At 38.3% G+C, this 23173-nt stretch overlaps 2 protein-coding genes across 3 annotated transcripts; one reads left to right on the top strand and one right to left on the bottom strand.

The window, feature by feature from the left end:
* Positions 1-1044: 1044 nt before the first annotated feature.
* On the bottom strand, positions 1045-7733 carry LOC136410278 (uncharacterized). Of its 2 annotated transcripts, none has more exons than XM_066392351.1 (7): positions 7283-7733; positions 4069-4334; positions 3772-3986; positions 3561-3706; positions 2679-2799; positions 2496-2623; positions 1045-2439 (listed from the first exon to the last, which is right to left on the bottom strand). In XM_066392351.1, exons 1-7 carry the CDS (start codon positions 7399-7401, stop codon positions 1431-1433), a joined length of 2004 nt encoding a protein of 667 aa, XP_066248448.1. In that variant the 5' UTR covers positions 7402-7733; the 3' UTR covers positions 1045-1430. The 2 variants fall into 2 exon arrangements, with proteins under 2 accessions (XP_066248448.1, XP_066248447.1); XM_066392350.1 differs by having other exon boundaries at positions 1048-2439; positions 3772-4013; positions 7283-7732.
* Positions 7734-13168: 5435 nt separating this feature from the next.
* LOC136410221 (progestin and adipoQ receptor family member 3) lies at positions 13169-16135 on the top strand. Its single transcript, XM_066392273.1, has 7 exons — positions 13169-13350; positions 13893-13990; positions 14320-14552; positions 14607-14763; positions 14815-14967; positions 15592-15780; positions 15829-16135. Exons 2-7 carry the CDS (start codon positions 13895-13897, stop codon positions 16060-16062), a joined length of 1062 nt encoding a protein of 353 aa, XP_066248370.1. The 5' UTR covers positions 13169-13350; positions 13893-13894; the 3' UTR covers positions 16063-16135.
* Positions 16136-23173: the final 7038 nt, after the last annotated feature.

The following is a 23173-nucleotide window of genomic DNA, read 5'->3' as shown; positions in this document are numbered from 1 at the left end:
GCGAACGATACAACATTCATATGCCGTAGTCAAAACTCGAATAAAAGAATTTCCATTTTCGTGTTCGAAAATATTATAGCTTATACAATATGAAAATTATTGGCCAAAAAAGACAAGTTTTTCCAATTTGGAACATATTTGATACCGAAGGACAAGGATTATCAGGAGTTTCATCAGTACATCTCCTCGCATTTCTCGATGCGGGATGTTGAGTGTTCAGGGAAATGTCCCACATGAGGTGTTTGATAGATAGTTCCAGAACCATCAGGAGTTACATCAATACACCTCTTCGCCCTTCTGCATTCCTGATGCGAGATGTTAAATTAATCATTGAATGCTTCGCATGAGGTGTTTGATGGATGGTTCCAGAACCATCAGGAGTTACAGCAATACACCTCCTCGCACTTCTGCATTCCTCGTGCGGGATGTTGTATGTCCAGGGAAATGTCCTGCATGAGGTGTTTGATAGATAGTTCTAGAATCATCGAGAGCTACAATAATACACCTCCTCGCACTTCTGCGTTCCTGATATGAAATAAAAAATATCAAGTAAAATGCTATATGTATGAAAGATATTTCATGAAGCATAAGATAATCACCAAAGCTATCTCTTTGGCCGCTAAGAATACGTATCCTTTGTTATAGAATATCATGGTGAATTGTGCTAATTATTTCCTTGATTTATACAGTCACAGTCATAGAGAATTAAATTTTTTTGTTGCCGATATCTTGTTATATTTATTATTTCACTAAAATATATTGATGTTGCGCCATCTATGCACGACTAATGTCAGTAAGTCGTTATCGTACATAGATAACTGTAAATTTTCAGAAGGTAATAATAATTTTTCATTTGGCGGCCTCTAGTTATGAATTACCGCACTGAGCATTATCTAATTGAAGAAATCTGTCTTATGTTTTATTGCCAAATGTTCAATATTGCTGTACCACCTTTACATAATTAACTTTTCATCATCAAATAAAACTAGTTATAAAGGAGGAAATGTAGACTTAATAACTAATATGTAATGAAATTTCAGCAACAGAATATATATCACTTTGTGACATTGAATCATTGAAGTTCTAATTAATATTAGAAGGGATGTGTTGTGTTACAGATGGCGTTTGTAAACGTGGATGTTTTTCTCCTGGTTACACAAACTTTTATTCACCATATATCAAGAAAATGTAGTCTTATGTCTTGACTCATGACTTTACACATGAACTTAAGTATAGTGTTGGCCAAGCATCAAGAAGTTGTGATTTGTTTCTTATTTGTAGTGTTCATCCATAGCAACCGTCCAAATAGATGGTGGCTGTCATTTATGGTATAGTGAAAATCAGGTAAGGGAGGGATGATTGACTAAAGGTGTTCTTTTGCATCATTTTAGTTACCAGTAGGTCTTAGTCTTTATTAAAAGTATTACTATTTACTCCTTCTGATTTTGGTGAGGACCAAATTTTATATTAAAACAATATTCCTCCGCGAGGTCATTAAGCCCCACAGCTTTCTTTAGCTGATCATCACTAATCACCACCAGCATACAAGTGCACCTCGAGCTAATCACGTAAACCTTCCTCCTATCATCCGCGTCCTCTTTATCATATTGCTCCTCGTCAATCACCATCACCACGACCTTAAACTCTAACCCTTTAACCCTCAAAGCCCAAGCTATTAGAAATTCATAGGGTTTCTTGTCGGTCAAGAAAGCTTCAACGTCGCTGATAGCCTCCGGTCTAAATGCGTTCTCCACAAATTTCTGGCAAATCTGGGAATTGATCGCTCCAACTGAAAGCATCTCATTTTGTAAAAAAGGAATGACGCAAATATCGCAAGGTTTGATTCCTTTGGTGGCACATAAATCGACGATCACTTCAGACACCGTCTGGGATATGTTGGGTTTACGTGGAACCCAAAAGATCGGGAGTTCCTTCGCTGCTTTGGGGAAATTAAGTTGCTGAGGTGGGATAAAGTTTTGTGTGACTGCACTGAAGAAATTACAAATATGGGTTGTAGATCGGATGAGTTTGGTTAGAGTTATATTTGGTGTTTTCAGGATTTCCGGAGAGCGTTTGGGCAGTGATATTAAAGCCTGATTGGTGTCCACCATGAACCAAAGCTCCCCCCAAGGGATTTTCTCCTCTATGTGCAATTTTAACAACCGGGAAATCGAATGCTGCTGGAAGGCTTCGAGGGTCGCTAGGCCGCATTTCTCTCTAGGGCAATTGCCGTCATGGTACGCTTTATAGAGGCGGTAAAATGTGTTCTGGACAATTTCCGTCTCGAAGCTTAAAATAATCGCCTCGCTCTCATCCATGAAAATGTGCTTGTAACTGTTTTTGTTATTTTTCAGAAAGTCACAACAGGTTATATAGAAGCGAATAGTGTCCACGTAATCTGCAATTCCCAAGTTTCTGATTTTCTGTTCCACTTGGCATCTACACAAAGATCATTGAAGATCAAGCATTTTTAGAATTTGAGACATAATTCTCACTTGATTCCAGGCCAATAACACACATATAAAGCTCGATTTTCCATATTCAGTTGGCCTGTTTCGTATAGAAGCTGCAGCTTTTTTAAAATCAACAAAGTTTTCCCTGTTCCTGCAAATCCATGCACGACCTGTAATAACATAAAAATTACCAATTTCAAAAGGGCAATTAGTAGAATAACCCACCAAAGCGCCTCCTTTCTGGCAATGGGTGTTTTGAAGCAGATTGAATTGTTCTTGGGTTAAGAGTGCCATCATCTCTCTGTCGATTTCGTCCATAAACACTCCACAGCTCAGCGCAACATATCTAAAAAATGTGTAATAATAGATACAGAAATTTTTAGCTCTTATGATCAACATATGTAGCGGCAGGGGAATCGTACTTAAAAAGGCATATAAGAAAGAAAATTTTTGGAAAATTGCAATGTTGCTTTGACCATCACCTTGAAAAACAATCACCAAGCGCAGTGTTGTCATTTGCCATTTCTTTAAATTTGAAGAATTTAGAAATCGCCCTGTTTGTCTCAAATTAGCATCTTTCTGTAAATTTGTTAAACATTTTCGGCAAATAAATATATCATTTATGACCAAATGCTCTATAAAAAACGACGATTTACTCTAATCAATTACGTCGCTCTTTTTGCTTTCTATAGCCTTCCATCGATGCAACCGATAAATCGAAGTTTTTCAGGTGCTTAATGCTGAAAATGGCAAGTTTCCTCTTTCCAGAAGCATCACCTAGCCATCATCTCGTCTTTTATAGTCGTCTTAAACAGTTCGATAATTAATGCCGCATTGTATTTGTCCGTCTTCTACGGTTTTTCTTCTTCCGCGAAAAGCGACCGGGGCTTTTAAACGTTAATACTCGTCGTTAACGATTGTAGTACCTAATAGTAATTTATTTTTACCGAGTACTCAGAGGAATTGTTAAGCGAAGGAATGCTGCTGCCTTCTTAGGACATTAAAGAGCCATCTCGGAAAGAACTATTTGCTTTTGTGGTGCTTTTTTGCTTCCTAATGCACCGTTCTTGTAATTTGCCGGTTACTGACTGCGGGTTTTTGCCTCACCTGCTCAGCAAATGTGCAAAAGTCCTCTTGGAGCAACCGCTCTGAGAAAGCACCTCCTGAAGGAACCATTTATTAAACTCCTGTTGCTGCCCTATTACATTCTCAAAAACGTGCAAGTTCTTATCTTCAGCCCATCGTCTGATAATCTAAAACACCTTAGAGCTTCTAAATGAATACGTTTGTGGGTTAAAAGGAGAATTATTAGAATTGCCTGCTGTTTGGGGTCCTTAGTGAATTGCCCTAGAAAGGGCCACATGATGTAGCGCTGAATCTCCCCAATAATATCAAATCCCAAGCTGTTTTGAAGAATTTCCAAATGGTCTCGCAGTTGATGCTGGGCTGAGCGTTTGTTGTTTTTTACTATCTTAGAGTCTGCAATTACCTCCAGGTAATGTTGGATTGTTCCTTTGTCGTTTGTGGATTTTACTTCCATGAGAAGAACAAAATATTTTTCTATGGAACCTTTCGTATACACTTAAATATCTTTGAGACAGCAAATTATGCTTACCCAGGTATTTAACGAAGACTACAAAATCATTCTCTCGTATCATTAGCTTCCCTAACCGGTGATTCCTGTTGGAATATCCGCCATAAACGGCATTATGAAAGAATGATATCCATAGATCGGAAATGTTCAAAGTTTGCAACTGCTTAAGCCTTTGGAAAACCAGCTCTTCAGCCTTGCAGCCTTGCCTCTCTCCATTCTTGCAGAAGGTCTTCGGAATGCTATACACTACTGTTTCGGTTTGTGAGGGGAATTCACTTTCTAAATACCTAAAAAAAAATTAAAAATTATTAAATTGATTTTATTGATGTAATGGTGAACGAAAATTTCATAGAATTTGCATGGAACCTAAAAGAGTATAAATGTGAGATATAAATTATTTTATAAAATCGCTGAAAGCCTGAAACCATTATGATACGTCAATGGCTTGCTGCATATTGAGACCTATCTATCCGTAGATTCCATTTTGATTTGCATATCTTTAAAACGTCAAGATGCGTTACGATTTTGCTGATAAAATGGTGAATGAAATTTACATGGGTCAAAGAGCCTTTACAAGTATTAATTTGGGCTTGAGGAGGAAAACACTAAGCCACTGGCAACGATTATCTATCAAACAGATGAAGAGACATTATTTTCGTCGCTCTCACTGGATTTACATAAATATGCACTTAAATGTAAAAATGGCAAAAAAGTGTCGTGCATACTGGTAAGCAGGGCTGTACTGAATCAATAGCATCTCCTAAGAAGGACTGAATATAAAAGGCAGTTTTCCAAAGGAAATCCGTCCCTGTACACGCATACATCCGCTGCCCATCAGACGCAACTATCGACTTAAGCCTTTTTTACACCGTACTTGACCAGACAAATTCCATCTCTTCGCGGTTTCCCTTTCTTTCGGGTTTTCGTTGCGTCCCTACAGTTGTTGCTAACTGCCCCAGGCACAAATGGTCGATGGTACTGATGGTACCTCGGCGTCTGTTGCAAACCCAAAGTAATCTAATGCGTGGATTAAAGAAAAAAGGTTAAAGAAAGAAATTATCAAGCCTTCAAATAGAAGTTGGACTGTTCCATCACTGATTTGGCAGGGTGTTTAACATTCCTGTTTCCTGCCAAGCCGGTCATTAAGCATTAAAAGCGCCGTATATAGACGTAATCTTCGCCTCGTCCTGCTGGCGTCGTAAAACGACACCAAAAAGCCAACCTCAATGCGATCATCCTTCTGCTAAGCTGGTTCTTGCACACGGTTCATATCCACCCTTTTTGCTTTATTTATTGGTTTTTGTGGTTCTGGTGGTATTAATTATATCGGCTTGAAGGAAATTGCTCACGCATTTGTCTACACAAATCTCCAGCTTTAATCGGTTGAGTTGCAGCAATGATCTGAGAACACTTTTTCTTTGGGATTTTGGGGAACTTCATATCGGCAAAATGAGAGCCGAAACTGCAAAAAATTAGTTCAGTTTAGGAACGTCGCACATCTAAAAAGGACCTCAATGAGCTCTATACCTCTTTAATGAAACATTATGCACCGAACATTTATTCTCATCTTTTTAGGTGAGCTTTAGTCTCAAAGGCCTTTTCCTAGCCTTGAAAGGTACTATACGATACGGGTAGTACTACCATAAAATATGATGTCTGGTACCATTTACCGAGCTTGAGACATGTCGTTGAAAGATTGCGTTTCTTCTCGTCGTCGCACACACGCAATTATTCAAAAAATATTATTCTTCTGCCAGTGAGGGAAATAAAAACTCGCCACTCTTTAGGTACTGGTTCTAAATAACTGGTTCTAAAAACGGTCGCCCGTCCTGTTAAGTGAATCGTAAACAGTAGCGAGGGGGGCCGCGAAGGAAGGAACCTTGCCGACGAAGGCCCCTTGGGACGTGCATACGCTTTAAGTCGTTATGGTTTGTTGGTTCGCGTCGGAAAAAAGTTATGTTTTAAGCATGGGAAAGACGGAATTTCGTTTAATGTTCTGTTTAGAGCATCCTTCACCTTATAAAAATTCTTTAAAACTTCTCACAACACGATACAAAACTGGAAATCTTTTCATTAAAACATTTTTTAACGTTCGTCCGGTAATTAATTAAAATGTCCGCTATAGACCGCGCTTCTGTCAAATCTGACAGCTGCACTCCTTAACCATTGACATTGAAAACAAATAGATAAGCGACTACGGGCGAATCACAGCAATAAGTGCGAAAGAGAGGGAGTTAGTCCCAAAAATGTAAGAACTAATAAGTATGACGTGAATTATGCACCGAAATGCTCCCTCTTAAACGCCTATAAAAACATGGACATTTTAAGAATTAAAAAAATTACGAATCATGGTTCATAGGAGCACATCCTATAGCATACATAATTTATTTTTGAAAAATTCTGGCAGCTTAAACGGACGTTCTGCACCAACAAAACTTCGTGTGAGCACCCACCTACATATTATGGATAAAATGCACCATTATCAATATGAAAGATCTCGTTGAACTGGCCTATAAGATGGATAACTTTTGGAGTATTCTATTAACTCGAATGGACCTTTTGCGCCAGTGCAACTTGGCCTGAACACTCCCTACACATATAGCTTATAAACACAAAAATTTGCAGTCCTAATGTTCGACTAGCAGTGGCGTATGCAGTACCATGTTGATGAAGGCCCCTTGAGACGTGAGTGAGATGTTAATTTACATTGGTTCATATTGTAAGCATAAGAAAGGGAAATTTCGTCACATGTTCTGCTTAGAATACCTTCTATATTGTTAATACATTATGGTGAATCTCGAGTCTCCTAAATGCCGCCAAATTAGAGAAAATGCCCACTAACAAATTTACATATTTCAAAAATCCTCCTCCACTTAATGAATGCGATTGTTTCTGTCAAATTTGACAGCTGCCACATTCGTCAATCATAGGCCTTAAAAAATGCTACGCATTTGATGTGCGAGAAAGAAAGGCATAGTCCTGGCATTTTAGGCATAATCCTTGGCATAATTAACAAATATTGAATAGTGACGTGAAACATTGGGAAGGACCGTTTTTGTCACTCGCTTAATCTACTATTGAGTTCAACGAACAAAATAAACACATTTTTAATCTATATCCATTATCTAAAGTGTGCAGGCATCTATAAAGTCAACATAGGTCAAATCCCAACAAATTTCGTAAAAAATTTAATTACCATAACAACAAGTAAGTTGGACAATTAACAACCACCTACCGGTATAACATCTTCTTGAGGTAGGGCGCCTCTCCGGTAATAGAAGGAGGCAGATAAAGTCTTAAATTCTCGAAGTCGAACTCCCCGCTTGGGCCCCCTTCGTTTACATCCTCTGCCATGATCAGAAACTAGAAGGAACTTCACATTGATGCAACACTATTTCCAGGAGATCCAAGTGAGCTTTTGGAGATAATTCAAAGCACTAACGTTGATTTTGGGATTGAAGCTCTTATCGGTGAAAAACGATCGAACTAAGCGGTCTAGTAAAGGCAAGATAAATGGCATATTTGCTATGTTCTCCTCGCTATGTGAGATAATTTTTGTACTTAAATGAGTACCTTACTGATAGTAATTAAAGCGCAATTTTATAGAATTTTCGTATAGTTATTATCTTTGATTATAAGAATTGAAAAACGGGACAAAAACGTTACCTTAACGAACATGCACTTACTATAACAACTAACGTACAATTCTGCTGGTTTTTGCCGCACCATTTTAGCATGTAAATCACAGATTCGCATGAACCCACTCCTTCCACATTTGAAGCAATTTAGATATTTGGATAATGAATAAGTTGGTGCTTCTGAGAAAAGGTGCAACAAACAAACTTTATTTTAGTCATTTATGTCTTTCGAGGATAGAAATAGGTGTGAAATAAAACTACAGATATTTGCATAAATTATGTAATTCTCTCACTGTAGGTAAAACCTAAGGGGAAACTCGAACGTATAGTGCAAGAACTTCCTGAGTTTTCCTCGCTGAACATCCGCGAGGTTGAGGAACTCCTCAACCGCTGGCCGTTAATGACACGCCAACGGTGGTGGAGTTACCACTCCTCACTGCATGCCTCCACTTCCTAACACATCTTTCTTTTCCAAATCTCACCCTCTGTGACCTGCAAAACAACAAATTCGGCAATTAGCGGAATGACTTAACAGGACTCGGTAATCCCGAAACAAAGAAGTAAACGGTCTCAGTTCAAGGCTACAATTTGCGTCAGCTGTTACAGTAGGTATAATACCTCCATGAGTTTCTTTATTAAGGTGGGCTTAAGTCCAATATTTGCCTTTACATATTATAATATCAACATGAAGATATAGGTGTACCTCCTGACGGTTTGCCAAGCCACCCAATGCACTTAGAAGGTATATCTATAGAGCTTAAGGTTGGAGGTTGCATGCGTATATCCAGCTAAAGAAAACGTTTGCGGCCGCCCTCCAACCTTAAGCCGAGTAGTAGTAAGTAAGTATACCAGTTATGAACTGAATAATTAATAAATTACACAAGGAGTTTAAAAATACTGAAACCTGTTTTATTCCTCTTGAGAAAGTCGTTGACCAGCTGGAGGACAATGTGTATTAAGGCTGTACGCGGGAAAATGACCATGAGTTATCTACAAGCTAACATTAACCCACAGTCAAAACCTCCGCCATTTTGTCAAAAAGCTCGATGAGATCTCTCTTTGTCCTTGCGTGATCCCAATAATCAGCCCACTTAATCTCCATTAAAAATTTGTAGAAAGATGGCGAATCTGCTACGTGCCAAGACTGAAAATATCCTGATGTTGTAAGGTTTTAAAGCACACTATTGACATTCTATATCGTTTTGTGAAAGGACATTCTATTAGTTCAGTTTAGCTTCATGGTCAAGGTAAATGGCATCAGGTTCAACAATCCACGACGGCGTGGGCCAGCTTTATTATTTATTTTCAAATAATAATTCCTGGCAATTATTCAAATGAGAATCATTAATACGTTCGGGTTTACTCATGAACTCAAATCCAGTATCTACTTGTCCATCAAAGCATATGAAAATCGGCTTGAATGCATTTTATTCCATTCAGCTCAGACAGAATTAATTGATCTCAATCTCTGAACGTAACAAAATTAAGTTATAGCATTATTTATTGATATTAAAAAGGTGTTGCTACCTGTCCAACGTAAATTAATAAGGCCATTTTTTTGTCCCTATTGAGTTTATAGATATAAACAACGCTTAATGGGTAGTCTGTAACACAAATTATGCATGTGCATACAAGATTATTGTCTTATATCGGAAGAGAGATTTATTGTTTCCTTCAATATGCGAGTTTTCCTATATAACTGTAACAATCGTTGGAACGGACGACCTTTATTTTTATAATGGTCTAATGCAATTTGTGCAAAGCTTGACGATCTTCATTAGCATTAGAAAACAATGCAGCAAAGTAAAAGTTGCATATCTCGGGTTATATAAGGTGTTTATAGGTTTGATGGTCATTGGCAAAGTCTTTTATAATTTGACTTTTTTTCTGTAATTTGACGAATTGTTACGGGATGTTAAAAGAGGATATTTATAATGCGGCCTTGCCGCAAAGATTTTCAGTGATTCGATATGTGGGACTCAGCTGTTAATTAGTCATCATCAGACAACCCGCTGTGATTTGTTTATATTGTGATAAACACCTTGGTCTTTAGTATGAAACTATTCAATTATTCTTTTTCAAGTCTAAATCATATTACCAATCAGAAAAAAAACTCTTCAAACGCTTTTTTTGCCCAAAAATTTCAACTTCCTACTCAATCTATAACAATTATTACGTTAAAATCTGGCAAGCCTTGAAGTCTCTTCTTAGATCAAAAAAACAAAATTCGAATTCAAAAACTTCCTTTTCTGTCCCTCTTTAACATATGATAATAAAATGGGGCAACGAAACACCGGCTTCTTCTGAATTTTGCAAAATACAATGGATCGAAATGTTGTAAAAATTTGAATAAAAAACATTATTTTTCACGATTTAATTAATGATAAATGAAGTTTGAAATAAACAATTAACTACGACTTGAAGCCTCAAGGTTTAAATGCATCAAAACCGGCCTCAAGTCTCAGCAAAACTAAAGTTAAAACTAATTTTGGCCGATTTGTCGCAATTGTGATTCGGGCTTTACGGCTTGCCATAAGCAACATCCTCTGACTGTTAAAGGAAGAAAAATGTTTTAATTTTTAACTAAATGTCTGCCAAAATGATGTGCAGAAAGGGTTTATCTAAGGGTGAAATTCTATTTCACCAAAGTCGGTTACTACTCCAGATATTCAGGCGAATATTTCTATTTTTTTCTTTAAAATTGCTAATGAGGGACGAAATTATTGCTCTATGAAAATTTCCAAAATGTTTGATTTAAGGTAAGACACCAATCCCGAGTGAATTAAAACCGCACATTGATGGGAGTAAGTACTATGTTATGGACTCCATTTTGTTTTTCTTTAATTAACGCCTTAAGATATGCTTTAGTAAGGACAAGGATGCGTAAAATACCAGAAACTAGGGCAGAAAAATAGATTTTAAAAAAATAATAAAATCAGTAGATTAAATGTAGAAATCACTGTTACGGCCTGAATAAATAGTTTAAGTAAAGTAAAAGGCTATTTAAGAAACATTTAGGAATGAATTAATACGAAAATATGAATTTTCTTGTAAATAGGTTTCTTGACCGATGGCGAATGGAAGTTCGCTATTATCTCCGTCATTATGTGATTCACTCTGACTATCTCCATCTCTCTTTCACAGCATAATTCCATGATAGATCCATCACTATCTATCTCATTGTATGATTTAGAAATTGATTAAAATATTAATAAGATTTTACCTTCCTAATGGCTGACAATCCCTAGTCTTTCTGCCTTTGATACCACTGAAGATCGAAGTGTGATACTGAAAATCTCGCATTCCTGAAGAATCAAGTCTTCCATCATCGCACAAAGCACTCTACATGAATCCTGCATAATTAATTTCACACGAATGAGCCGGCTGTCGATAGAATAATGCCCTTTCAGCCTTGGCGAAGCCAGACTGTAGATGCTCTTACCACTCTTCGGTTCCTCGAGGTCTTTGCCTTGACACGTCACACTCAATATTAATCCGTCTTCATTAATGGCTTTCGAGCCAAACCATCTCTAAACTTTTCTAGGTGAAACCGTGTTAAAACGAGGAGGCAATTGACGTTTGAAAGTCACGGTCGAAGGAAGATTATTATCTAACAGTTCAAAAAAGTATCGATTTCAGCAGACACCAACAAGTCGTTATTGCACTGTCCAAATGGTGAGAAAGTGCAACTAGACATTAAATTTATCTTTTCCGAACAATGCGTACAATTGACTGAGCCAATGATGAAGGCCTACGAGTGAAAAAAAGAACCCGTCTGAAGGAAGCGGTTAAGTAGCCTCACGTGCTTCTTAGGCTCATATAATTTAATATTCCCAGACCAAAGTGAAACAATTATCTTTGGTGGCTTGGTTGAGCCCTTGACAACCGTGGTGGCCTTGAAAGGTTGGCCCCACCTGACGTGGTGAAGCACTGAAGCAACCGACGATGACGGTCAACTTGCAGGCTCGTCTACTGAAGTCTGAAGTGGAGGAATACCGAGGCCTTTGGTAAGTACCTCACGGAGGAAATTTGCTAGTATTAAAAATTGTCCCCATAGAGGTGAGGCAGAGACAAGGCCCAAGTAATCTTCCGAAGAGATTCTTTCTAAATTATCATAAAAAAATACTTATAAATCCTCAACTCACCCTAGGTCAAAACCCTTCCATAACTGTCTTCAATTGCGTCCATCCAAAGCACCAAAAAGCCGACTTTTTTCCGAAATATCTCAGAACTCTTCCGCGCTACGCGTTATTGTATCAGAGAACCATAAAAATGGTCATGATTAGATAGACTGGCCGCAGACGATTCACACAGGTATTAGTGACGGGTAAGCGTGGTACCAACAGGTGGGGGTACCCAAGCTCAGGGAGTTTTAGCAGAGACCGCTTTCCTGGTGGGTAGAAAGCTGGCGGTGGTTTCGCCCCAGTGGTGGCTGTACGACGGGAAAACTCCTTTGCCTTGTGAGGAGTTGAGTAGCCGTGGTCGTGGACAAGAAAAGAAGAAGTAAAGAATGAAATAAAAGAAGCTCGGGCAGTAAAAAGTCACGCGGGCGGAGGGCTGAGGCTGCGAGACCGGTTCGGGGCCCGAGACGACTTCGATGTTGCCAAAGGGGCTTTGGGAGAGTTTTTATTAGGCGGAGTATGGAGTTGCACAAAGCCGCTAATAATCAGTTCTGGTTAATTTGAAAAACCGCTAATGAGTGAGGGGACTTCTGAAGTCGACTTTGTGATGATAGAAGTTCAATACTCATCGGAAAATATGATAATTTTGAGCTTTAAAATATTTTCCATAATTTTTTCATTTGTTTTTTCAAAATTTTAAATTTGCAAAAGAACCCTTCACCTTCTAGTCAGCAAGTTATATATTGAGTCATCATCAGTTGACACGGCCCTTGGGAACCATTTCGTTTCATTAGCCTAACTTAAAACTTTATACGGTCAGTTCTCTTCTTGGATTGTACATTTATGAAATTTAATTGATGAAATAATAATTTATGATAAAACATTTGAAAGTAATTGTTCTAACTAATGAATATAAAAATATTATAATAGCGCGTGTGCAATTTTCTTGATGGGATGGTGAAGGAATTTTCTTCAGGCATGTTTTTCTATTCTATTTTTTCCATGTGGCATCTCAAATAGTTTCCTGTTTGTGACCTTCACATTATCTGGTACTCTTAAACTAAGTAGAAATATTGAGAAAATGTTCACCTTAAATGGTAATAAAATGTATTGCCTCAGTACTGGCATATTTGCGGAAGCCTTTTAAGATAATCGCTAAAGAAATGCGTGATGTGAAGACAAATCGGGTTGAAGCTTCAGGAGAAATGGCAATTCTCATATTAACACAAATATGTTGAGTTTTTATAGGTAGAAATGAAAACAGTTAAATACCACATATCAATTACAACAATAATAGAAAAACTTAAATGCGATTTGCATTAACAAATCCCCATTCAGAATGGGTCTATCGCTTAACTTTTACCATAATTTTACAGTAGTAGTAGCGGTCCGACCGCGGTCCGGGCAGTTCTCTTGCGTGCTCGTGTACATGCCCTGAATCCTCATCATCACCAATATAGAAAGCTCGTTCTAAAGTCAATTAATAACAACGAATAGATTTCGTGAATTTCTGTCCCATTTTCCTGTGGTTTTTACTATAGCAGGTAAGACGTTTATTCGTCACAAAACTAAAGGCGTTATTTGGACTTGATGAGGGTCTTGTTGGTACATTTTTTTTTTGTTGCTTAGGTAATTCCCTGAAAATGTTTTCTAGTTCTAGTAACCCTCTACTAATCCTGTGACTGCAAATACAGACTTCCTCAGTTATGTAGATCTCCGTATGATTTTGGTTTTAATTACGGAAATGGTCATATAACATATTGGTGAAAGTCGCTGTAAGCTTCTTGAACCAGGCAGAAATAATAACACCTCCAGCATTTGAAGTTTCTTATTTTTATATTAATGTTGTTTCGTGTTGTACACAAACAACACTTTTTTCGTGTTTGAGATCATGGAATTGTCACCAAACACAGCGTTGGGTGAGTTCTGGGTTGGTACAAGAAATGACCTCTTGTTGTAACTTTCTCTAAAACAAATCTGCATGATAAGATAAATAACGTGAAATTCACAAGGGAAATCAATTTTTCCACACTCTCATTTCCTCCACACTCCACATTTCTCTTTATCACTATTTTTTTGGTTCCAGAGATGACGGTCACCATTTGCGCAAAAACCGAGCTAGTTTCAGGGGATTCTTCGGACAATGATACCTGTTGTCCGACGTGTGATGATACATCGGAGAAGGTAAACGGTCGATTTCATTCCGTCATTAAATAACTTTCTATCCGCCATTATGTATGTCGTTGTACTTTAGGAATTAAATGTGTATAACGATGTTTGTTTTTCGTACTAGGAACGAAATAGAATCAAACTCACATGAAAAGGGGCCAAACCTGATAATTAATTTATTCAAGCAATTAAGCTAATTCAATCCACGCCAATGACACTAAGTAAACGTGCTTTATTGAATAAACAGCAAAGTCAATGTTTTATTTGTTATGCAATATTCCTTTGACCTTTGCCTCTATTCAATACCGCATCATTTCATGAATTCCTAATGTTTTTTTTTCCAGGAGATACTTCATGTGCACGATCACACCGACTCCCTCCTTGAAGACTTGACTCCTACGGAAGGTGAAGATGATGAAGATTTTGAAGAAGGGACTTTGAAAATATGCGATGAAATATACTATGAAAAAGCCCGAAGGCTCTTGAATTTCGATGAAGCTCCTGAATACATGAGACATAATTCTTTCATCAGGAGTGGATATCGAGGGTTATTGTCTACACAGCTATGCAGAGAAAGGTAGATATCAGGAATTTCATAGAAATTTCGCATTTGAATTTAAATCGATTTCAGTATTTTCTGGTGGACTAATGAGACCATAAATATATGGTCCCACATCTTCGGATTTATCCTCTTTATTTCCCTCACAGTATATGATTTAATGATACTAAAGATAGAGGCGCCTTTAAGCGATAAGATTTTGGTGGGGGTTATTTTGCTTTTTTTCCAGGTAAGTTTTCGAAGACATTTTGAAAAGAAACTTCTAGATTTCCTTTTCCAGGCTTGTATGGCCTTGTCGGCCATTTACCACACATTTTGCTGCCGCTCTGAGGAGGATTGTTACTATTTTTTGTCGTTTGACTTATTTGGAATTGCTCTGTCTCTGTATGGGATTTATGTGTCTGGAATTTACTATGCATTTTGGTGCGATCAGGTATGGTTTTTATCAGTTGGTGAGTCAAAAATTGTCTCTAAAAACAAGTTCCAAGATTTGAAATAATGAAGAGACATGCAGTAAGCTGAAATACCTAAAACGATCATGTCATTTTTGTAGTTTTTATTAGGAAAAACGAAGTCATAAATTAACAAAAACATAAAAAAATCCCATATCATCTGTCCACAGCGCCATCTCCACATTATATATATAAGTACCGAATTTCTCAACGAACATTATTGAGATGTAAAAAACTTACGGCTATTACCGATAGAGGCCGACTTAAGTTCTGCAAATGAATATTTTTATTACTATGCATTTCAATGCGCATTTTCTCCCTCATGCTTATAAAATGGAGATCATGGATTTGTTAAAAGTTTCTTTAAAAAAACATACTTGAAGTGTTAAAAGAGAGATTTTCAAAATCTTTATGCAATTTTTTTCTTTTGTGCATTTAATGCAACAACCAATGTGCAATTCTGTTCATAGCAATCACCATAACGTTCTGAACGTTAACAACATATTGCAAAAATCTTTTGAAAAATTTATACATACAGAAACTATAAAAAAATAATAAAGAAAGAAAAACAGATACAGCCGCACCTCAACCAAATCTATTTTCAGTTCCTGCAGAACTTCTACTTGCTCACAGTGACAATAATCTTCATCATAGCCATGATCCTGCAAATTCCCAGCCTGGGAATTAACGAAAACATTAAAATCACCACCTTCGTATCCTGGGCTGCTTACGGCGTGGTTCCCACCTTCCATTGGGGCACCAGCATGGGCTGGTTCGAGAGCCCGGTTGTAAATGTAAGTTTCTTCGGTATTTTTTTTCCAATTTTGATGATCTTGTTGCAGCTGTTGCTGCCTAGAGTGCTGGGTATGTATGTTATAAGCGGAGCTGCTTTCTTGATCTACATAACGAAGATTCCGGAAAGATGGGGGGTTGGAAAGTTTGACTTCCTAGGCCACTCGCACCAGTGGTGGCACCTTTTTGTGGTCGGAGCATTGTATTATTGGCATAACACCGGGATGATTTACGTGGATTATAGGTTGAATCATGCCTGTGCCAATAGCATGAGGATAATATAGGTTATTGGGCAGTAAAGTAAGATTTGTCATCGTTCTGTTGAAGTACTTATCAATGAAATTATTTTTTTTACGTAGAATTCTAATTGATTCGGCTTCTTCTTACCAATTCTTTTTTGTATTATATTGGAATTACTAATTCGACTTTTTATACGTTTATTTATTATATACTGTGATAGTTGTTTTTTTTGTTTACCTTCCACAATAGCAGTTAGTAGTTTACATGTTTTACCATTTTAATAAAGTTTGATGTTAATTCTGGCTGTATTTTTATTAAATAAAGGATTAAAGGTATTAAATCGAAAAGAAGAAGAGTTTTGCCCACATCGGGGATTGAAACCAATAGCATCTGATTAATACTAATCAGCCATAAGTATAGCTATTCCACTAAATCATCATTGTTTGACAGGGGATACGTATTGGCCATCTACTTACCATAACTTAATTGACCGTAAACTTGTTTACGTCAATGTGCAACACACATTAATCGTTGTTTTTCTTTTCTCTTGAACGTTATTCAGTGCTTTTACGTGAAAGTGAATCGTCACTTTCGCTCTATTCGCAGTAAAGTCTTTGAAATAAACTACAAAAACGAAAAAGTTACAAACATAAATTATCTAGCTTTAATTTTCTTGATGCGATGGCGAAGGGAAAGTTTCCTAGTAAAGAGTCTCGTTTTACCTCAAATATTTTTCTGTGAATAACTTATTTAAATCATCTTATGCGCTTAAAATAAGTAAAATAAATAGAGTATTCAGTCTTAAGTGACAGTGAAATATTGCTGCTTGTTCAACAATTTTAATAAAATTTGCCTTTAATTGCGGATGTGCTCTTATTGCATAAAGGATTAAAGGTATCAAAGCGACAAATTTCTTCTAGGAGTTCTGGTAAAGGGCAAGGGCTTGACTTGGTCGGGCGCTGCGCTAAATTAAGCGCAAAGTCTCCTCCTTGCATAATTGGAAACAACGAGCCGTGCGGGTCTTAAGGGATATCGCGGCTTCCGTGCCCTTCGTCCTGACACCATCCCTTTTGGCGGTTGATTTATGAAAATGCGCGAGCGAACCGATGTGAATTTTCATGCCGCCTAAGCGAATCATCCTATGATTAATTACGTCCCGTTCCCAGGCGGAAATTCGCGCAGGGACGTGAGGAAATCAATGTTTTTCTCACAAAGGAAATGCGTCTTCAATTTACCGTATTTACAACACCGTTACCCGCCAATGCGTTCGTGCCATTCCGGGCATATTTTGGCCGCTTGCGGGCGGCCCTAAGACTGGGCCCGGGTCCGGGGAGCCGGGCCCGGTGTCGTCACATGCTGCCGCCCCAAGACACCGGTCGCCATGGGAACGGGCCCCCGACGGGCGCCATTTTGGCCCCCAAAGGAGGGAGTTAGCGGGCGCGCCACAAATTTATATCTGCCTCATCCGGAGGCTCAAAGGAGATCATTACCAAAGCTTTCTACTCAATTGCGGATCGCGGCGGGTTTGATCTATTTGTCGACGCTCTTTACCTGGCTCAGCCTTATTATTTTATATCATTTCTTTATTGCCCCCGTCTTTCTATAGATTTACCTTTGTGGAGGGATTTTTTTATTCCTGCGGAGAGGACGACAACTCCGCAAAGAGCATTTTAGTGGGCTTCTCTGCCTCTATTGGAGGAAGCACATGTTTGCCCCTTTTTCACGCTTTTCATTTCCAACCATTTATCCAATAAATCAGTCGATTCTGATCATCCGACAATATTTTCCCAGTCGTTATCTTATAATTATCGGAAGGCAATATTAGTTTGAATTTTATCTGAAGGTGGTGTGAACAACGGAATTAATTACTGTAATATGTCACCATATAAATGTCAGAGCGAAATAAAATGTTTGAATAATTATTACATTGAAGCAATCAAATTGGAAAGAATTGGAGCGAAGGTGAGATTAAGGGATTAAGGAGGTTTGCGATTAATCCTTATATCACTTATTGAAAACGGTTCAAGACGAGCTTTTAATGTGGCTGTTTTGTGGCTTTTCGAAAGCTTGCTTTGGTGCAAAGCTCATGTGTTACGGATTATTAGTGACGAGTTTAATAAAGTAGTTAAAACATCCAAAAAATGCTGGTAATCGTTGGGATAATTGGGATAAATTAAGCTATAATATAACAGAGCTTATGGGGATAAATCTCAGTCAAAAAATCATTTTTTGGGGGTTAAGGGTTTTAATAGATTTTCATCTCAGTCTGAGACATTTATGGCAGAATCAGGAAAAGGAGCTACATACTTCCTTCCAAATTGAAGAAATTAGGACAACAATTCCGACAATAATGCTTTTGTGTGTGCCAGGCGTGACTCTCCTCATTAGAGCACACCTATAATAGATACGGCCGTGTGCTCTTTCAACCCCAAGAAGCACAGGATTTTGCTGCGAGAAACCTTCAATTTGAGATTGTGTTGTGGAATTAAAAACTCTGAACAAACCACGATTTAATCAAAATTCTACGAATCCCGGCAATTGAGGATCGCCACTCTTGAAACAATAAGCTGTTGGAAATGTTCCCATTGACTACCCGTCCTTGTATACTTCAGCTTTTTAAATAACGACACTGGCAATTTTTCTGGAACTTTGCTTGTAAATTTGCTAAATTCTGGATTATTGAATCGAAAAATCATTAGTGAGTCAGAGACTTATATTTATGAGAACTTATATATGTGTTGGAAGCGCGTCAGCGGCGAAGTGAGTCAATTCTATAATTGAAATAAACAATCGGATGAAGGGCCTACCTCCACTGCTGTTTCTATATTGCTCAATTCCAAGACCCAAAAGCAACAAGAGGGAGCGAAGGAAGAGTAGGAGGAGGAATATTGATCAAAACAACGTTGTTTGTTCGTCGGTTTCGCATCCCGATAATAATTGGCAGTAAATTATTTAGGATACTGGTGGAGTTTGTGGCGCGTAAGGCAGTCTGCCGGGGCCGGGATTAGGCCCAATCAAGGGGAATTTGACAGCTCTTGGGGGGAATTGTACCATTGTTGTCTTTGTTTCAGTCAACGGTCATGCATGTCTGCACGAATCCCACTTGACTGGAAAACCCATGAAACTAATCTCAATAAAGTCAAAACAACGGTAAAAATACGTCGCGAACATTGGCCGGTGGCACATGGGCCCATAAAAAAGAATTATGAAGGAAGGCCCAGATCCAGGGCAAATCCAGTTGGAGTTGGCGGCACAAGTTGGGGATCAATGGCTCAAGACCGACGCCATACTTCTTGCTGTGTGTTGTGTGTGTGTGTATGTGTGTGTGAGTGTGTGTAGGTACGTTGCGCGCTGGATCTGGATATCTGGATATGAAATATGGCGTTTTCTGTATCCCCACAAAATGACATTCGATCGGTGACAATTTTACATAATTGATGGTGTCGCTAATGATGTTTACCAACTATTCGTGCCTTCAAAGGCGAAAACGTAATTTTATATAAACAGGCAAAATTGATGGAAATAAATCATTGTCACTTGATAAAGTTACGTTATCAAATAAACGGCCAGAGAGAGAGCCGATAGAACAAATAATATATCCGCATATGTTCATAAATAATAACGTTACGATTTGCGTATAAGCACCAATGGTACAAGGCACTTAATTGATACATCTGCTTTATTAATTAACGAGGGCCAAAGACTGCTGTGGACACATTATTAGTCATGTGCGTGCGGAAATTTGTCAACGTCCACCGAAACATCAAACGGAGTTCTCTTAAGACGCGAATCCAGAAAAACGATCGCAATTAATATGGATTTCGTTTGGCAAAACAGGCATAAATCCGGCATGTTGGCCAAAAAGCATCCGTCTTGGTCATAAATACTAATCAGACCAACATGTATTTTAGTTGGTATGCATAGGAGTCGCTTGCTTATGGGGTTGGAGGGTTAATTTTGCCATCCAGGGCACGTTTGCAGTGAATAACTTCGTTTCTAGGAAAATAATGCATCGTGGAGGGAATAATTCTCCGCACTTTTTGTGAATCGATATAGAGTTTTAAGAGAGGGTGAACTAAAAAAATTCGCACTTACATATAATGGAAATAGGGAAAACTGCTATAGATGATTTGGTCTCAAATATCCTGACAAAAATCGTCAATTTGACTGTTTTAAAACCAATTTCTAAAAAAATCTTTGCCTTTAGTACGGTCCTGGCTTTCAAATTTTAAAAAAGCAGGGTCGAATCTTGCATGTTCTCAATTACAGAGTCGCGTATAGAAAACCAGGCACATAGACAAGAGCATTTTTGCGTTGATGCCCTTTGACTAGAAACATCGTTACGATGGTCTGTGATGCATAATGGCGAGACTCGGACTCAGATTGAGTCTCTGAGTTTTCCCCGTATAAAACGCAGACTGCTGCACCAGAGGGAAAAAAGCACAATGCGAAATATATCTGTGTATACAAAGGGGGGACTCTTCTTGGTTTATTTTATATTCCCATCCCGACGTTCAGAGGGAAGTTCGCGAAACGGCTCCCCATGTCGGTAATAACCCGGGTCCGTGCCTTTTCCGGGTCGAAGAATCGCATGGGTGACTGGGAACACAGCCAGAGAAATAACCCGGGATTACTTCAGTGCGTTCCCCATGATTAGATTGTAAAATACTGGGAGTGACGTGTGCAAGGGTGGATAAATAAGGCACATAAAACGGAAATGAAACAGATATAAAAATAGAAAAAGTGGCGCAGTAAAGATGTCTTTATATTCCGCGAACGCGGATCTCGTATCATTTGCATCGGTTTTACGCCTCTCCAAATATAATAAATTATTTCACTCGTTAAATAACTGGAAAAATATCCCGGTTGTTCTATTACATGAGGCACCCAAAAGAGCAATTTTTTTAAACCCGTTTTTATATCCCCATGGCACATATTTCGCGGACGTCCCATAATGTTTCATTAACCCCCCTAAGTTAAAATAATAGCGCACTGTTACATACTACAGTTAGGGCTCTCTCGCAGTATTACATTTGTCGCCAAATCCAATAAAGATGACTATTAGCATAATGGTAAAAGGGCAATTGAAGCGTAGTTGCCGCAGCTCAACGCACCTACTTGAACAATTAACTAAAACTCAAAATTTATACAATACGTGGTATTCCACTAGTACCACGCCGCAAGCGTCATCTATGAGTTGTTCTCCTAAGATGTTAAATTTACAGGTAGAAGAACACAGAGGGGGATTATTGAGGTTGGTTTGGCAACAGGGTCGGACGTAGGCGTTCCTGCTGTCACCAAGCCGCTGCCAGGTCATAAATAGAGCGCAGCAGTGGAGGCATATTGAGGTTGCATTGATATGTATCAGTGCCGGTTTTATTGCGGGTGTAATCCCTCTATCATAGCTCGATCAGCATAATAATAGTTTAAACGTCGGACGGAAACATCTGGGTTTCCCTGCGAACAATAATGGGGTGGAAATTCGATCAGGAAAAGACTGCGGCAGGAGGTGGCCAGGATTAGCTTACATTAGGTCCTTTAATTGAACTTGGTTGGCTTGTGAATAACAGTATTGTTTTAGTGTGACTGAGAATAATTTCTTGGTTACCAAAGGAGACACATTTCCCTCCCCATTCCAACTAACATTTTGGTGTTTTAGTTAAAATGAGAAGTGTCGATTTTGCCAAATCTTAAATTCACTTTATTTACAGAGCAATTAACTAGGATTAATTTGAACTCTCTTACAGTTTCTGAGATCTCAATAATTATGAGTTTCCAATCGTGATCATTCTACATTTAGGAATGTACTTTTTTTGTGCAAAAACTCTCCGTGGTTGGTATGTATACATGTATTAGACAAAGACGAACTCATTTATGTGATATCTTTTTTGATACAAACTATTAGCGGCAATATGGCAGTGATTCACATTGTAAATATCCTCGAGAAAATTCAAGTTTTAAACGAAGAAAAAGTCATGAAATGGGCATAAATTGGTATCTTACCTTGAACAATAATTTTCTGCACAATTTCCTGCCGCTAATTATGCTTTTTTCACCGAAAAAACGCAATTTTTCTTTCTACATTTGACAGTGCCTGAAGAGCACAAAAACCTAGGGGGCGCTAGCGACGAAAACCGAAAGAATGCATCACAGTGGCGGCTATTCGTGGCAATTCAGCCAAAATCAATTTTAGTTTAAATATAAATTCAATTTGCGATAGGTACAATTCTGTCATATGACTACAAGATGAGTAGGTGCAATTTAGGGTTCGTTTTATAATCTACTGTTATTACCGTACGAGATTGGTGACCGAACTCCATTTGTAATCAGCGTACGATGAATTATCACTTTGCGCACTTGTTAGGTAAATAAACCATACACAAGCAAAGGCAATTTCCCAAGACAAGGAGCTCTGCTTATTTCCCTCCCCGTTTCTATTAGTGCAATTTGATTGCTTTATAATCTGTACACAACAGTAATCCCAAGGGACATCGCACGAGGAGACATTCGAGCCTGATAGTGTCAAGCCATTGTGATCGTCCATACGACCAAATGATTTGATTAGTAAATCTTGCGTAAAATACAATTTCGAACGTTTAAAATAAGGGAAAAAAGGGACGAGATTAATTAGAGAAGAAGTTCCCGGTTATTTCCACGCGACTTTATAAGTGAAAAAGGAAATAACCGAAGGCTTTCGTCCGGATCCTTATGTTCATTGCTTGCAGGAGCGGACCCGAACGGGCCAAAACTCGTTAAGGGCGGATTAGGGCCGGCGTACGTTCAAAATGGCACCGCATTTTCCAGTCAGTCACTCACACGCTTCTGCTTTTAACTAATTAAATAGTTTTATTACGGGCCTTTAAAAGACGACAACGTATCCGAAGGCGAGGAGAAAAATAAAACTTAGGCTTGTCGGCCTTATTTTCCCTTTATAACAGACGTTTATTGGGGGGATTTACCCATATTACCCAAATGATTGCCCAATTTTTAATTAAATTTGCAACTTTACGTAGCTGCATTATAGATTGTAAACTTAACTCTTCCATGATGTCGGAGTGGAAACCACCTCATTTTGTCTTCCTCCGAGTCATGTGTCAGCCATAAATCTTTCTTGTTCCTGATATCAGTATCGATTATTTGGCCCATTTGTTTCCT

Source organism: Euwallacea similis, chromosome 8, assembly GCF_039881205.1.
Source record: "Euwallacea similis isolate ESF13 chromosome 8, ESF131.1, whole genome shotgun sequence".
Classification (NCBI taxonomy): domain Eukaryota; kingdom Metazoa; phylum Arthropoda; class Insecta; order Coleoptera; family Curculionidae; genus Euwallacea; species Euwallacea similis.
This window is presented reverse-complemented; position numbering and strand designations above follow the sequence as displayed.

Excerpts from the sequence above, each read along its gene's own strand:
- LOC136410278 (XM_066392350.1), bottom strand. The coding sequence starts at position 7,401 with ATGGCAGAGGATGTAAACGAAGGGGGCCCAAGCGGGGAGTTCGACTTC. Across the intron at positions 4,335-7,282 it reads CTCAAGAAGATGTTATACCG|GTATTTAGAAAGTGAATTCC; the intron begins GTAGGTGGTTGT and ends ATTTTTTTTTAG. Across the intron at positions 2,440-2,495 it reads TGTTATTGGCCTGGAATCAA|ATGCCAAGTGGAACAGAAAA; the intron begins GTGAGAATTATG and ends ATCTTTGTGTAG.
- LOC136410221 (XM_066392273.1), top strand. The coding sequence starts at position 13,895 with ATGACGGTCACCATTTGCGCAAAAACCGAGCTAGTTTCAGGGGATTCT. Across the intron at positions 13,991-14,319 it reads GTGATGATACATCGGAGAAG|GAGATACTTCATGTGCACGA; the intron begins GTAAACGGTCGA and ends TTTTTTTTCCAG. Across the intron at positions 14,968-15,591 it reads ATGCATTTTGGTGCGATCAG|TTCCTGCAGAACTTCTACTT; the intron begins GTATGGTTTTTA and ends ATCTATTTTCAG.